The following is a 16656-nucleotide window of genomic DNA, read 5'->3' on the forward strand; positions in this document are numbered from 1 at the left end:
TGTGCAGTAACATGGTGGCTGCCTTGAGCATCACAAGGCTTGGCAGTCGGGCAAAGGAGGCGTCGTTCCCAGGCAAAGGAGAGTGTCATGGTGTGGGGCAGGAAAACCGTATGTTGCTAGTGCCCATAGCAACGCCAGGCAAAACCCACATTATGCCCATGATGGTTATGCGTAGTTCATGGAAGGCTAGGCTCTAGCTCACTTAAATCACTCTAGCTATTGGGACATAGAACTAATAGCGTACCACATGAAGCAAAGTCCTGGTGGAGCAAATAGGTGTAAATGGTCGAGTGCTATCTTCTTCATGAGACCCTCTGAATACTCATCTGGACCCTTGCAAGCATTTATGATCCTCACAATAGCTTATCACATAATTGTTCTACAATTGCTTGAATACTAGGGGTAAGTTTCTAGCTCAACTGTAGGTGTCTTATGCTTCCTTTTACTAGAGGACTTCTACACCAAGGTTAGTGTTAAGGACGTAATTTATTCCACATGTATTCCATAAATGATTTTTGAGAGCCTACTAATTTCTAGGCAATGTACTCGATGCTCAGGATACAAAGATAATTAAAGATGACCCTTAAAGAGAGCTCATGATTTGATGGTTTTTGTCCCCATGACACTTGACATAGAAGCCTAGCATAGCCAAATATGATCTAGCAAGTGAATTGCCTCTCCAAACACCAGTGGTATATCTAGATGCAGTTTAGTTTGCCTATCCAGAAAAATCAGAATTTTCCTCCCTTTTAAGCCAAAAAGCTATTAATGCAAATCCAATTGAATTTGCATTTGATTACATTTCTGATGGAAACATTCATATGCAAATCAAAATTCATGCAAAGATAGCCAGATAATTCAAATAGTTGCTGAAATATCAAGATAAAATTAGGATGTTAAATGTACATCTACAATGTCTACTAGGACTAAGGATCTTTAAATGGGACAATGTTCTTGAAAAACATAAATAAATCAAGTCTTGAACATTTAACATTTGAGTAGGTCTGGGTTCGGAAGGGAGCTGTTACATTACTTTCTACTGCCAGCGCTGAAAAAGAAGTCAGTCATTGGTCAAATCAGTTAGTTGTTCAAAAGAGGTTCATCTTGGATCCACTGTTTTGTTCCTTTTATATTTTTCTTGCACTTAAAAACGAAAAGTGATTTTTGATAGATCTGAAGTTATTTTGATTATCCAAAACAATGGACAAATAGTTTGTGCAATTGGCAGTTCCTTCATGCTTTCTAGTGGCTTAAATGGCGCCATCATGATCATTATGAATAAGTATCTTTTGGGAGACATCCATAGCGTCGTTGAGTATACCAGTGGAAAGGTGATCCGACTTACTCTTCTAAGAAAATATTTAACATTTTAGATTCTAAGAAAAGATTTAAGCAAAATTTCAAAACATAAATTCTTAGTCCACTATTACACATTTTGAAACTATATCTGAAGGAAATGTAGGTCTTGAAATCACACTGTTGCTCTTGTTAAAATGAACAGAAATTGCAGGGCAAAAGAGAAAGGCTTGAGATCACCGTACTCAGGATTGTTAGCGCTTAGTTTAATAGTCTACGAAGTGTAATGCTCCCCAGTTCTCTTTTATTTGATCCAGTGCACTGGCTTACAGTTTCAAGTCTTTCTAGCATTCCAGCGGTCCCTGCTTTGGTGAATGTCACCTACCATTCATCAAATCTGAAAAACCCGAGGCCCTTAGCCTCACCCTCTTTGGCACACCGAATTTTTCCCCACGACTAGTGATTTTACTTCTGAAGTGTCTCTCAAATCTAGCCACTTCTCTTGTAGCCTCTATCATCAGTTTCTCAACCTTCATCTTTTGCCTGGCCCATGGCAAGAGATTCCTAACTGGTTTCCCAGAATCAGCTATTCCTGCAATTCCTGTCACACTGTACCCGGATTTGTCATTTAAAAATGCAGATACTCCATAATTTCATCCCGTCACCCTCCTTGCTTAAGACCCTTCGATGGCTTCCTTTTTCTCTTCGGTAAAGCCCAAATCCTTAGCAGGGCTGTCCCCCGGTGCGTGGTCTGGTGCCTGCCTGCCTCTTCACCCCAACTTCATGCTGCTCCTCTTTGACTCTGCGCTCCAGCACTGTCCTTTCAGATCTGAAATGCTCCCTGTCCTTCCAGTCGCCACCGCTCTGCCTCAAATTCTGAGTTAAACTTCAGGCATTTTCAGTGAAAGCTTTCAGACCCCATCAGGCCCCCTTCTTACTTCTTTCATGCCACCATACAACTTCCTTTCATAATGCTTATTTGAGTTTGTAATGGATGTTATGTTCATTTTTGAGATGATATCACTTGTATTGACCGCTCTCGTGGCTTCCTGGGATGAAGCTGGATCTGATTTTTGCTTATCAAAACAAGACACGATGACTGTCACATACCAGGCATTCAGTAAATACTTGTTGAATTCATGGAAGGTTCCAATTTCTATTCTCATCTGTAATCCACCAGTTCATAATAGTGAAAGCCAAAAATAAAAATAAAAATGGACCCCACAAATTGCCAAGGAGAATTAGTATAGCAAGTACGGTGTGATATCTTTCAGTGCAGAGAAGGTGAGGCGAAGAGAAGTGTTCTCAAGCTCAACTGCTCTCAGAGACCATGAAGGTAGCGCTCCACCGTTAATCGTACAAAGCAAAGGACTTTTTTTCACCTACTTATAGCAGAGATAATGTAACAGCCGCTCTCCCAACCCTGTCTTATGCATAAAATTTTTTATTTAGGATACTCAAGCCACAAATTATTTCAGAAACATATCTAAAGGTTTCAAATATACACAGTCTTGTCACACAAGTTGCTAAAATTGATTTACAACTATTATTCATTTCATGGGAATAGAGTCATAATTACAAAATTTAAAAATAATATCAAACTCACACAGCCATATAGCCGTTTCCTTAACTCAATCTGTTACCTTTTATTTTATTTCTATCAGTCGTGAGCTTAATTTTATTTTCAGCAGCTTTAAAGTGCTGAGCTACATGTTGAAATTATAGGAAAAGATAAACTGCCACTTTCCATGATTTTTTAAACAAAGTCACAGTATCATCTCTCTAGGAATATCTGTCCTTTCGCATCTGTCTCAGAGTGTGCAGTCCTGGTCCTCCGAGATACTCAGAGTGGAAGGTTAAACGCTTATATTTAGCAACAGGATGTATCTGTGGTCAGGGACGTTAAGTTTAGTGGACAATAAAAAGTTAAATATACCTTTATTAAAAGAGAAGGACATTTTATACAAACCATTAAAGTAGCTCTGAGCTCATACGATCTCTCACGCTTGTGAATCTTATAGAATGTAGTTGTTTTTCTAAAAAATTTCCCTAAACATCGTTTGTGAGTTATGTGGACCAGCATCCCTGAAAGAAGAAAATAAAATGTGTCTGTTTCACGTAAAGCCTTCTTTTTCTGCATGTATTATAAGAATACACATTTAACCAATAACCCATCGCCTGCAACATTTCTTACAAACAAGCTGGGTGTCTGTAGCCTTTTTGCAAGTTAACGTGCCTTACTAGCAACGATGTAAGCAGACCCGGGCCCCTGGGAGGAAGGCCCTGAAAAGACATTTCTTCTCCTTTTATGATTTCAGTTAAGAACGCCAATTGCACAGCAGACTTTGAGGAATACTTTGCCAAAAGGAAACTGGAGGAGCGCGACGTCCACGCCGTGAGCATCGAGGAGTACCTTCAGCGCAGCGACACGGCCATCATCTACCCCGAGGCCCCCGAGGAGCTGTCTCGCCTGGGCACGCCCGAGGCCAACGGGCAGGAAGAAAATGGTGAGGCTGTAATTCATTTTTAGCCACTGCGCTGACCTCTGCAGCTGTTACAATTACAAATGCACTACATGCCTGGGTGTTTACCTTAAAATTTGAAGAACAGCTGCAGAGGCATGGAATTTCATGAGCAAAGATTAGAACTGTAATTTTAGGGTATTGTGAAATTTTTTTGTCAGCAAATTTGTGTCATTTGTACATCCAATAAAGAACAAGAACAATTAGAGCCTATTTCTCAGAGATAAAAATATCTAAATTGATTCCTAGCTTTCCGAAATATTTCACTTTTGAAAGGGTGGAGGGGCGGCGGGGGGGGGGGGGCAGAAGAAGAAAAACAAAAGTTTAGGAATTCTGACCCTAACCTTTTTTGTTCTTTACGCGCGAGGAACACCTGACACGCTCCTTCCCACTGAAAGCCTGAGTCATGTGTGACTCAAGGTTTGCTAGGAACTGTCAGTCACCTACAGAGACGCTCCTCGTCTATCAGCTGTTTACACTGCCCCCCCCCCCCCCAAAGCTTAAGTAATTAATTAATTTCCCAGCGCCGTGCGCGCCGTCCCGAGCAGCTTGCGCGCCGTGTGCGCGGGGCCCGCGCGCGCGGGGCCGGGCGCGCCGATGGCACTCGGGTGGCGCGGGCTGCAGCGATTCCTGATTCCTGTCGTGCCATCCCGGGCAGCCAGCCCATTAGCTGCCATTGATTTACTGACCTTTTGGCCCGCTTCTCTCCCTCTCGCCTCTGCGCTACAGACCTGCCACCTGGAACTCCAGATGCTTTTGCCCAACTGCTGACCTGCCCCTACTGCGACCGGGGCTACAAGCGCCTGACGTCCCTGAAGGAGCACATCAAGTACCGCCACGAGAAGAACGAGGAGAACTTCGCCTGCCCGCTGTGCAGCTACACGTTCGCCTACCGCACCCAGCTCGAGCGGCACATGGTGACGCACAAGCCGGGGACCGACCAGGTGGGGGGTGGCTCTAAGTGATTTCTTTCTATAATAACCCCTTAGAGGAGCGATATTGCTTTGATTGGCAATCATTATTAATTTTTCATGGCATTTTGAAGATGCAGATCTTTTAATGGTAATAGCTTTAATTGAGGTCTAAATGATTTTTTGATGGTCTCTTCTAATATGATTTAATAGTCTTATGTTCACGATCGAATGAGTGTGTTAATTTCTAATTTAGAAATTTTATTTGCACTTTAACTTGACTTTAGTTTCATTTTTATGTTCCACAAAAAGTGAATGAAATGGTAGCATTTTAATTATACATTATTAAACATCTCGGCAATTTTAATTCCATTTTTCACCCAGTTTTACTTGGGAATTTTTTCCATATAGGATCTAAGTCATAGTAAAAGAAATGTGTATTTCTTTCACTTGTCATAGAACACTTTCAATTACTTAGAGTATTTTTACAAGCTGTTACTAGTTTATGAAATCTAATTAAGTGCTTTAAGGAAAATTCTTAAAAGCATATAATATATGTGCGTATATTGAAAATAAACTAGATTACTACTAAAAATGTTGGATATACATTTAAAATGATCCCTTTTGACATACATATTTGTTGCTGAATGTTATACTCTGCCTCTTTTGGCTTACTTGTGTTAAAAATAAAAACTCTACCTTGGACAGGTAAGCAAAACTTCTTAAATCCTTAAAATGATTAAATAGGACTGATTCACAGTGTCTCTTACATGTTTAGCAAAGCTGCTTTTTCTGTCCTCGTGGGAGAATTGACTGCACACTGATATGATGTGTTCAGATGTAACAGAAATGGTGTGTCTTAAGTCCCAACAACTGGCCCTCCAGAGCTGGAATCCCCCTACATAAGCTTTGCCACCATATCTGTTTTAAAAACTATTAAACAGGATAATGTACCAAATTCTTAATTTTTTTTTCTGATGAGCTTTATTTTCTTTGACTAAGGAAAATGAGACTCAGCAAACACAATCAAGCAATGGGGATGATACTATATTGTGGAATTTTACCATTTTAAGAGAACAGTCCCTGTAAATCATTCCGTTTATATCTGATTGGGCTCCTTACCTGAATGTTTTTCGAAGTTCAGCTACAAAAACTGTGCTTGCATAGTTACACTTATGTAACAGTTTATCTCCCCTTGCTTATGTGCACAAAAACTCTAGGAGAGAAAAAAAAGTGCCTAGATATTTATCTAGCATAACTGCTTTAAATTTCACATGCAGAAGTGTGATTGTGTTGGCGCATTATGAATGGTAGCTTTGGTGTTGAAAAGTCCCCTCATTTGCTCATGGCATTTACAATTAGTAAATTAAAATGATTGTATCATATTAACAGTGGCACAACTAAAGTTTATAGTAGTCCTCTGAGGGCTGTGGGGGGAGACAAAGCAGCTGTTGCTGTTTGTTTATGCAACTCAGCAACATATGAGCGCTGGTCCCTCAATGGCGCTCGGCGGGCTGGGCTCCGCTTGATCTTTGAAGGTTGCTGCTGTTTGAACAAACCTCCCTGTGTCCCATGTAACACCATCTGTCTCACTAGGAATGTGGGAAGATTCAGCACACCCTAGCAGTTGTCATACCCTTTCTGTGCTGTCTTTTTGCAAAAGGCTTTTGTGTCACTGCTGCTTGAAAAAGGCTGACCTCCTACCTTGAGCATCCAGAGTGGATGACTGTATTATTTTTTTTTCTTCAGAATTCGAAGTCACAGTGCTTTTTATTCCCTTGTTCAAAAAGGTCAGCTGTGTTTGATTATATCTTCGCTGCTTTTAACTTGTCTTTTCAGCAAACTTTTTTTTTTCTTTTTTTTTCGTCCCTACTCCCTAGCACACTACTAAAAAGAAAAATGAAAAGTCGTTGAAGTCTTTCCTACTGGCCTGTGATAAAACTGCTCACGCAGCTAGAGCCCAAGATGTTGTCTCTTACATTTGACAGTGACTCAAATCTGATACGCAGCACCTCAGGAAAAAGAGGGTTCACACTTGTTACTGACACAGTGACGGGGACATTTAAACATGCCTATCATGTAATGAAATATTTATAGTGAAGGAGGGTTTTTTTGTTTGTTTCTGTGAGGTTTTTTCTTTCTTCTTCAGATTTGGTATTGCTTCAGTATAAGATATACTTTTACCCCGATGCAGAACATGTGATAAAATTAGTTATTTGTGTGAGGAGTTATTGGAGGGACTATGTAGAATTTTCAGGATAATATTTTTTTTTTTCTTGGCAAAACAGTTGCATTCCAACAGGGAATCTTCAGATTTTAGAATTTGCAGTAAACAGAGACCTACAAACATCTTCACAATTATGCTTTCGCATCTCAAAAGGCTCAAAGAAACATGTTGGAAGAGACACTACAGAGATAATCCTAAAGCAAGTGCTGGATGCGCATGTGAAAGCACTTTTTTTTTTTTAATTTGTTCCAATTTTATTGCCAACATTATCACTTTTATTGCAACTCTGAAAGACTGGGCAAATAAATAAACATGCACTCAAACCTTTTGGCCTGTCTGGAAAAAAAGAGCCCTTTAAAAAATATTTGTAACAAATTTCCTTTGTTCCTCCTGCACAAAACTGATGTCAGTCTTTCTCCTTTTACAGCACCAAATGCTGACCCAAGGAGCAGGTAATCGCAAGTTCAAATGCACAGAGTGCGGCAAGGCCTTCAAATATAAACACCATCTGAAAGAACACCTGCGAATTCACAGTGGTGAGTAGCAGAGGAGCTGGTGCTCATATTTGCATTTTGTTTCATTAAGAGAGTTTTAAAAGACCACTTAAAATGTACACAGTCTTGTTTGTAGCTTTTTGGAACTGCCCATTTATTTTATAAACTCTGTGTTCCTGCTTTGTCTTCTTGAGACTTATATTACCACCAGTAGCATGGTCTTGGTAGTAAGCAAGAGGAGGAATGCTGCTTATAGTTCCTAAAAATCGCAAATGCTTTGATTTACCACATCACCTAGAAGCTCCTTTTTGCCCTTCTACAAATTAAGTATTTTTTACATGAAGAAACTCAGATGTCAAATTCTGAAAGATGTTCATTTTTGGTTCCTAACTATGAAAGAAAAAATTGAAGAGTTTTGGAAAAGAGCTTTTTACGATACATGTTCCTTGATTCCTGAGAGCTGTATATTGCAGAACAATATCCTAGCACCGAGATTTCTCTTTTATAACTATTTTGATAGTTCTGCCAAGCATTTTATTACCAAATTGGATGCTACTCAAAGGACTAGTTGGACTGGTAGAATCAATGGAATCTCCACAGAATTGATTAAAGCCATGACTATACTTCCCTTTAAATACTGTGACATCTTTATTGTGCTATTGACCACACATTAATCTGGCACTGTGTTTAAACTGGAGGCTGCCGATGGCAAGACAAGATTTGAGATCTTGGCTGCAAAAGGCATAGATAGCCCTCACCTTCCATTGCTAACATCTTGAATTATGTCCTCCCAGGGTAGATAAAGCCCAGAAACAGTTATGGCCACATAATTCTAATCTAAGCACCTAGAATGTAAAGGTACCCCATTGTGTTCCTTTCCTTTGGTTTTACAGAATCTTGTTTTAGTAGACAATTGTAGTCATTACTCAATCAAAGAAATGTAATGTTAACTTTAATTGTCATTCCAGGTGAAAAACCTTACGAGTGCCCAAACTGCAAGAAACGTTTCTCCCATTCCGGTTCCTACAGTTCGCACATCAGCAGCAAGAAATGTATTGGTTTAATCTCTGTAAATGGCCGAATGAGAAATAATATCAAGACGGGTTCTTCCCCTAATTCTGTTTCTTCTTCTCCTACTAACTCAGCCATTACCCAGTTAAGAAACAAATTGGAGAATGGAAAACCACTTAGTATGTCTGAACAAACAGGCTTACTTAAGATTAAAACAGAACCACTAGATTTCAATGACTATAAAGTTCTTATGGCCACACACGGGTTCAGCGGCGCTAGTCCCTTTATAAACGGTGCACTTGGAGCCACCAGCCCTTTAGGAGTTCATCCGTCTGCTCAGAGTCCAATGCAGCACTTAGGTGTAGGGATGGAAGCCCCTTTACTTGGATTTCCCACGATGAATAGTAATTTAAGCGAGGTACAAAAGGTTCTACAGATTGTGGACAATACGGTTTCCAGGCAAAAAATGGACTGCAAGGCTGAAGAAATTTCAAAGTTGAAAGGTTATCACATGAAGGATCCATGCTCTCAACCTGAGGAACAAGGAGTTACCTCTCCTAATATGCCACCTGTAGGTCTTCCAGTAGTGAGTCATAATGGTGCCACTAAAAGTATTATTGACTATACATTAGAAAAAGTCAACGAAGCCAAAGCTTGCCTCCAGAGCTTGACTACTGACTCAAGGAGACAGATCAGTAACATAAAGAAAGAGAAGCTACGTACTTTAATAGATCTGGTCACCGATGACAAAATGATTGAGAACCACAGCATATCCACTCCATTTTCATGCCAGTTCTGTAAAGAAAGTTTTCCTGGCCCCATCCCCCTGCATCAGCATGAACGTTACCTTTGTAAAATGAATGAAGAGATCAAGGCAGTCCTGCAACCTCATGAAAACATAGTCCCCAACAAAGCCGGAGTTTTTGTTGATAATAAAGCCCTCCTCTTGTCAACTGTACTTTCTGAGAAAGGAATGACAAGCCCCATCAACCCATACAAGGACCACATGTCTGTACTCAAAGCATATTATGCTATGAACATGGAGCCCAACTCTGATGAACTGCTGAAAATTTCCATTGCTGTGGGCCTTCCTCAGGAATTTGTGAAGGAATGGTTTGAGCAACGAAAAGTCTACCAGTATTCAAATTCCAGGTCACCATCACTGGAAAGGAACTCCAAGCCGTTAGCTCCCAACAGTAACCCTCCCACAAAGGACGCTTTATTACCCAGGTCTCCCGCAAAACCTATGGACTCCATAACATCGCCGTCTATCGCAGAACTCCACAACAGCGTTACGAATTGTGACCCTCCTCTCAGGCTGACAAAACCTTCCCATTTTCCCAGTATTAAACCAGTTGAAAAATTGGACCACTCGAGGAGTAACACTCCTTCTCCCTTAAACCTTTCCTCCACATCTTCTAAAAACTCCCACAGTAGTTCTTACACTCCAAACAGCTTCTCTTCCGAGGAGCTCCAGGCTGAGCCTTTGGACTTGTCATTACCAAAACAAATGAAAGAACCCAAAAGTATTATAGCCACAAAGAACAAAACAAAAGCTAGCAGCATAAATTTAGACCATAACAGTGTTTCTTCATCATCCGAAAACTCAGATGAGCCTCTAAACTTGACTTTTATCAAGAAGGAGTTTTCAAATTCAAATACTCTGGACAGCAAAAGCACTAACCCAGTGTTCGGCATGAACCCATTTAGTGCCAAACCTTTATACACAGCTCTTCCTCCACAAAGCGCATTTCCCCCTGCCACTTTCATGCCACCAGTCCAGACCAGTATCCCTGGGCTTCGACCATACCCAGGACTGGATCAGATGAGCTTCCTACCACATATGGCCTATACCTACCCAACTGGAGCAGCTACTTTTGCTGATATGCAGCAAAGGAGAAAGTACCAACGGAAACAAGGATTTCAGGTAATGATGAGATATATCGTTTTGCTATGAAAAGAGATGAAAATAATATCATTTATGTGCATGTAAGAGAAAAATGTGAGTGGAAAAAAACAAGTGCTATGATTTCAGAAATAGAAGAGTTTGTCTTAACTTGAACCTAGAGAATTAAATGGAAAAAGAAACCTTGGAACCCTGTACTATTTAAGCATACCTGCCTTAAAAAGATAAAGAACTTAATATTTACTTTTGAGGTCTGTTTAGATAAATTAATCTGCTTTTACAGTTATACTTTGATAACAATATTTGGTGCTAAAAGTTAACATTTATAAGTCACAGATATGATACTTTTACAGATGTTCACAATTTGCATGTATAACTTTGATATGCACTTGGTTTTATAGAGAACAGTGTACTTTGAAGAATATTTTAAAAAATATTTTGCACATTCCACATGACTTTTTATGTAATTTCAAACTAATAAATAATTTGTGGTTTTCCAAATACAAAAGCCGGTATGTTTCAACACTGTGGAGTATAATCCCTGTTTGCAAAATAGGAACATAAGTAGCAGTGCACCTCCATAACAGCTGTCCCGTATTCCAATTGACAGTACATCTGCCCCCTTTGTAAATGTATTTAAGCCTATTTAATCTTCTCTAATATTAATTAGTGCAAACGTAGTCTAGGAAAACTGAACTGTGGACTAGCAAATGGAAAAATGTATGTTATCATGCAAGTTTGCACTCCTTTGGATCAAGACAAAATAAATATCAAGAAATTTAATAATTTACTGATCCACATTCATTATTGCTCAATGCTGAAGGCTGTTTTAACATAGATAGAACATTGATAAAAAGTGTTATTAATATTCCCTATTTCAAATTAGAAAATTAAATATAAAAATATAGCTCGAGGCCTTTGGTTGGTAGACATACATTTAAATAGATTGCATAATAATAACATTTTGTACCTAAATATAAAATTCAATTAAAATGGGGTTTCTGCAGCTACAGATCATTTCTAAAGTTAAGCACACTGGAAAACACAAATTCTGATGTTGAATTTTCACTCATGGATATTTCCTGATACAAAGAAAATTAAAGATTTTAGAAAATGTCATGTTTTTCTCACCCTCAGAATTAACCATTTTCTATCCTTGAAAGACAACAATCTCTGTCATTTAGGGCAGAGAGGGTTTATATTTTTGTTGACATGTGAGACCTCACGCATTGTTTATGGAAAGTCATACTTTTTTTAACAAAAATAACTAGATCCATTAATAGCAGGCACTGTGAGGTTCTCCAAATGTCAGCCTGTGCGAAGTTGTTTGGTATAAATACAAAGAGAAGACATTGTGTTGAACTGTGTGATTATATCACAGGGAGAATTGCTTGATGGAGCACAAGACTACATGTCAGGCCTAGATGACATGACAGACTCCGACTCCTGTCTGTCTCGAAAGAAGATCAAGAAGACAGAGAGTGGCATGTATGCGTGTGACTTATGTGACAAGACATTCCAGAAAAGCAGTTCCCTTCTGCGACACAAATACGAACACACAGGTATGAGTGACTTTGACTAGCTAGTTAGAGCTTCCTGGCCTGCTGTACATTTCATAATATTTAATGAGTACACTTGTGCAACATAAGATGTAGCATATGCTGATACCTTCAACAAGGAAGAAATAAAGCTTATGCCCAGCTCAGCAGGACATTTTGTTGCCTGTTTATTGGATCGTTTACGTGTTTGTGAGTGTGCTTGTCTTTCTATCTTCTGAGTTAATCTGTACACCAAATTCACAAATCATGTCAAAGGTAATAGTATTTACATGGCCAGGGTGATGAAATGGCATGCATGACTCAAGCAAGTTATTAAAATATCTTCTAATACTTAAGCTGTGATGAACCTATATACGTAAAAATTTAATAACAAAAAAATTTAGTAAATGCTATGTTAATGTCATCCTACAAAAATTAAGTAAGCCAAGACTCGGGGGGCGATTCTCTTTGGTTTTTATAAATTGTCCATATTTTGAATACAATATAAGTGCTAGTTCTGTGAAAGAAAAGACAAGTAATGCAATAAGCCAAAATGAGCTACTGAAACTACTTATATTTAGAAAACTAAAATAAGACTTTCTAAATTCATTAATTTATTTCCAATTCAGAAAAATGATAGAGTTGACAAAATGGCAGCCTAGTTCTTCCTTTTGAGTAGAGAGACAGTGGGTTAATTTTTTTAAAAGAAAGGTAAAGCACCATAATGTGAAGCAATATCAGTTCCCACGATCCAAGATCCGACCTGCAGCTCCGCGGTGCGGGGACGCCGCGTCCCTCCGGAGCCCTTCTCCCTCCACTCCCGCCAGCAAAGTGACTGGGCCTCCTCCCTGTCCCTGTCCCTGTCCCATCTCCATCTCTTCGCCACTAGAAATTTGGCGCGCTGTACTGACCCTACATGGGAAAGGAAAGATTGTGGGATTTCGACCAAAATATCAGCAGGGGGAAATTATAGAAAAACTCTCATTTTAAACCAGAAAGTCTAATATCAAACATTTTAATATAGAGGGGAAAAATTAACCTTACAGTAATGCTTTCTGGGGAAAAGTGATAAAGAAAAAAGAAGGAATGGGAATACTGTCTGTCATATTTTGACTATCTAAATACATGGCACCCCTTCAAAGACTGAAAACTACCTTGGGAAGCACTTAATGCTCACCAGCTTCCCTCGTCTTCACTGGGCAGCGCAGGAAGCAGCGCAGGGCCCGGAGGCCGCCTGAGAGTGGGGGAAGTTGCCTGAGCTGTTATTTTAGACGTTCAGATAAGAACACTTTAATGACAGTCTAATTTGAATAGCAGATCCCAACAGTTTTTATACTTGGGTGATATAATTCAAAGTTCCATATGCCAAAATTTTCCTACATTTGTCTTTTTTGATAGATATCATATACTGTCTTTAGTACCTACTTAAGTATTTTTAGAGTAAAGCTAATTTCATTCCTAAATTTACTTTAATATTTTAATCAACCTCAAATATATTTTTATTTCATTATTCAGCTACAATAGGCACATCACTGAAGGCATCTTTCCCTCTCTGATTGGTTTTATTATATGACCATACGCAAACTCTATCATTTACTACATGGTGAGTGTAAACTTTTATTTTAGTGAGGGCTATCATACATATTGACATCCAGTCAGTATCTTTTTAAAAATAAATTACGGAGTCTATAAATTCATAGATATATAGATAGTTGAGAGACCTCAAAGTTGACAAACACAAATATGCATAATCAATTTGAAAAATACATTGTATTTTATAAAATAAAAATAAGCCCGGCTGGTGTAGCTAAGTGGTTGCGCATCGATCTATACACTAAAAGGTCACTGGTTCAATTCCCAGTCAGGGCACATGGCCGAGTTTCAGGCTTGATCCCCAGTGGGTGCCATGCAGGAGGCAGCCAGTCAATGTTTCTCTCTCACATCGATGTTTCTGTCTCTCTCTCCCTGTCCCTTCCTCTCTCTCTAAAAATCAATAAAAAATATATATTTTTTAAAATGATAATAAAAGAAAAAGAAAATGTTCTGGTCCTTTAAGATGTGGGAAGACCTGCTGCCTAGAAACATGGCTTAGCAACAAGATGCTAACCATCCAATGGTTTCTCTAACCGTGTGATTAATTATCTGCCTGTTGGCGTCTCAGCTTGTCAAGTCTCCAGTGTGTTAACTTTTTGGTCTCTTGACCAAACATCTCATGATGTTACTACTGTCAATGTATTAGGTTTCATCAAAGTGAAGTTCTTCATGAATTTTTCTATCTTCATGATATATGTGGAAATTTTGTCGGTTTTCCTTCCCTAATTGGGCCCCACAAGCCTTTTATTTGTTTATATTAAGCACCGGTAATACTTTGAGAATGTAATAATATGAAAATTATAAGTAAGAACTGTCTCTGGGTTGACTGATTCTAGGGTTGGGAAATAAAGTTGAATAATCATTTGATAACATATTGATTATGAATGTGTCATTGACAAAGTGTTTCTTACCTGTCCACAATTTAACCTGTAAAATAGTTAAAATTGAGAAGGAGATGGTGAGCTGCTTATTCTTAGGATCCTGTGCTCTTTTACCTCAGCCTGTTTAACTTATTCATGGGCAGACACCAACAATACAATGCTTAATTTTCCTTATCAATGGTGTATTGCTTGCTTGTTTTTTCTGGGACATGGGCTTGAGAAAGAGAAAAAAAAATACATAAATGTTGACTTCGATTGGATTAATTGCCACAAACAAGTACTGTGAAATAAAAAATCTGAAACCCCTGTTAGACACTGTTAAGAACTCATTTGTATTCCACTAAAATTTAAATCTGACATTTATGGAGTACTTTCTCTTTTGAGACATTGGGGTAAGTGCTTTGAAACCCACCTTATTCAGAAAAGTCATAAAAATGTTTCTGCTTTTAAGTAGATAAAGTGGAAGCTGTAAATAAATTACTAGTCAATTTTATTTCTTAGTTATATGATAATATTTTTAATATCACAAACCTTCCATTTATAATTTCAGTGGCCATCTTAGGTATCACGTGAATCATGAACCACAAATATTAGGAAAAAAATTACCCTAAAAAAGTTTTGATCATTCCATGTCAATTTGTATGTTCTTTCTGAATCTTACTCGTGTGGAAATTTAATTCTGGGATGTCTTGATTTGAATCAGGTAAACCAATCAAACAAGTTAAAAAGAGGTGGATGTCCAAGTCAGCTCCTATTTAAATTGAATTTACTAAGTGCTTAGCAGTGAAACTTCTGGAGATTTAGAGCAAGATATAGGTCAAAACACCCTGGTCTCTCGCGTCCAAATTCTGTCCTTTGCGTAGCATAATAACTGAACATTTTCTTCTTTCAGATTATCAGTTCATAATGCAGGATTAACATATTTTTATTGTAAGCATATTGTTTACTATCAAATGAATTCCCTGTAACTATAGAGTATCTACGTAATAGGAGGCAGATTAGTGGACATCCGCCAAGCATTTCTAATAGGCCTTGAAACTTGTCCTAGACAGTGTTTATTCTAAGGACACTCTTGTGTTTTGTTCCTTCGGAAAAGAAAGAGCCATATCAGCTGTGATTTTCATTCAAAATTATTCACACAGCCAATCCATGAAGTGACCTATCTGGTTGACCTTTTTGTGCTCCTGACCTGATGAGACCTTAGTACCTAAAGGAGGTTGTAGGACAGTTCTGCCAATACGTGCTGCAGCAACTACAGCTCCAAGAACTTTTTCACCTGCAATTTCTCTTCTCTCCATTCAGATTTCTTTCTTCCATTTATTCTGCTCCTGATACATGCATCTTGCTTACAACGTGGGAAATTATTGAAAATGCATTGATGAGTGCAAATAAGAGGATCTAACATTAAATGAGTGCTTACACTGTACTATCCTTACACTAAACACTCTGCTTACCTATGTTTTCCCTTTTACTGCTACGCCCGGTCCACAAGTTAGGTCCCCAAATGATTACCCTTGGCCTGACAAGGACTTCGGGCCTTAGAGAGGTTAACAGACCTAAGATTGCATAGCTGGTCATACAAGGTGGATTTAAACCCAAAAGTCAGACCGCGGAACCCATTTTCCCTACTTAACACTGTACCACCCCGTCCCTGTGAATAAAATCGCCTCTGTCAGAAATGTCCTATCCTTGCTTCTGATAGCATCCTTTCCTTTAAGGTCAATACCACCCAAGAGAGACCACATTTGTATAGAGCGACTTCATGTTTTCCGGAAGGCAAATCCTGTCTTTTTCCTAAATACACTTCTGCTTCCTGCTAAGTGAACTTCCCCCTCCCGCGGTCTTGTCCAATGTCTTTCCAGTCTCTTGATATTCCATCGGAATTCTCTTCTATGTTATCCAGTTTGCCTCATTCAAAACATCTTCTCCAAGAGGAGTAGTTCTGGTGTGGTTTGAATTCTGCTTTTTTCTTCAGACTATTAGGCACAGATGAGAAGTAGATCATAAGAATCTTCCTTATTTCCAATACAAGGAAGAGTCACCAGCAAATACCTTTCTAATTTCTTCTCTTACAGGTAAATAACTTCTTCCTACTCTAAGAATTTGCCTTATCACATCAATCATCACTATATTTATATTGGATATTCCCATAAGATAATGACCATTAATGCAATAGCAGTAGCAGCCTACACAATTTTCTAAATAGCAGCATGCCCCAGAGGCAATTCAATACCATTAGTAAAGGTATTTGATTACTAATTGAGATTATATCTCACC

At 38.8% G+C, this 16656-nt stretch overlaps 1 protein-coding gene across 3 annotated transcripts in view; it reads left to right on the forward strand.

Moving 5' to 3' along the window:
- Nucleotides 1-16656, forward strand: part of ZEB2 (zinc finger E-box binding homeobox 2) — a 125942-nt gene that overhangs the window by 107036 nt on the left and 2250 nt on the right. For all 3 annotated transcript variants that reach the window (XM_087819869.1, XM_087819868.1, XM_087819870.1), the window contains exons 5-9: nt 3615-3803; nt 4548-4762; nt 7384-7492; nt 8419-10388; nt 11749-11929. In XM_087819869.1, the coding sequence (XP_087675995.1) occupies nt 3615-3803; nt 4548-4762; nt 7384-7492; nt 8419-10388; nt 11749-11929 (2664 nt within the window). The remainder of the gene's footprint in view (nt 1-3614; nt 3804-4547; nt 4763-7383; nt 7493-8418; nt 10389-11748; nt 11930-16656) is intronic.

The sequence above is a fragment of the Miniopterus natalensis genome, chromosome 8 (assembly GCF_054644295.1).
Source record: "Miniopterus natalensis isolate mMinNat1 chromosome 8, mMinNat1.hap1, whole genome shotgun sequence".
Lineage (NCBI taxonomy): Eukaryota > Metazoa > Chordata > Mammalia > Chiroptera > Miniopteridae > Miniopterus > Miniopterus natalensis.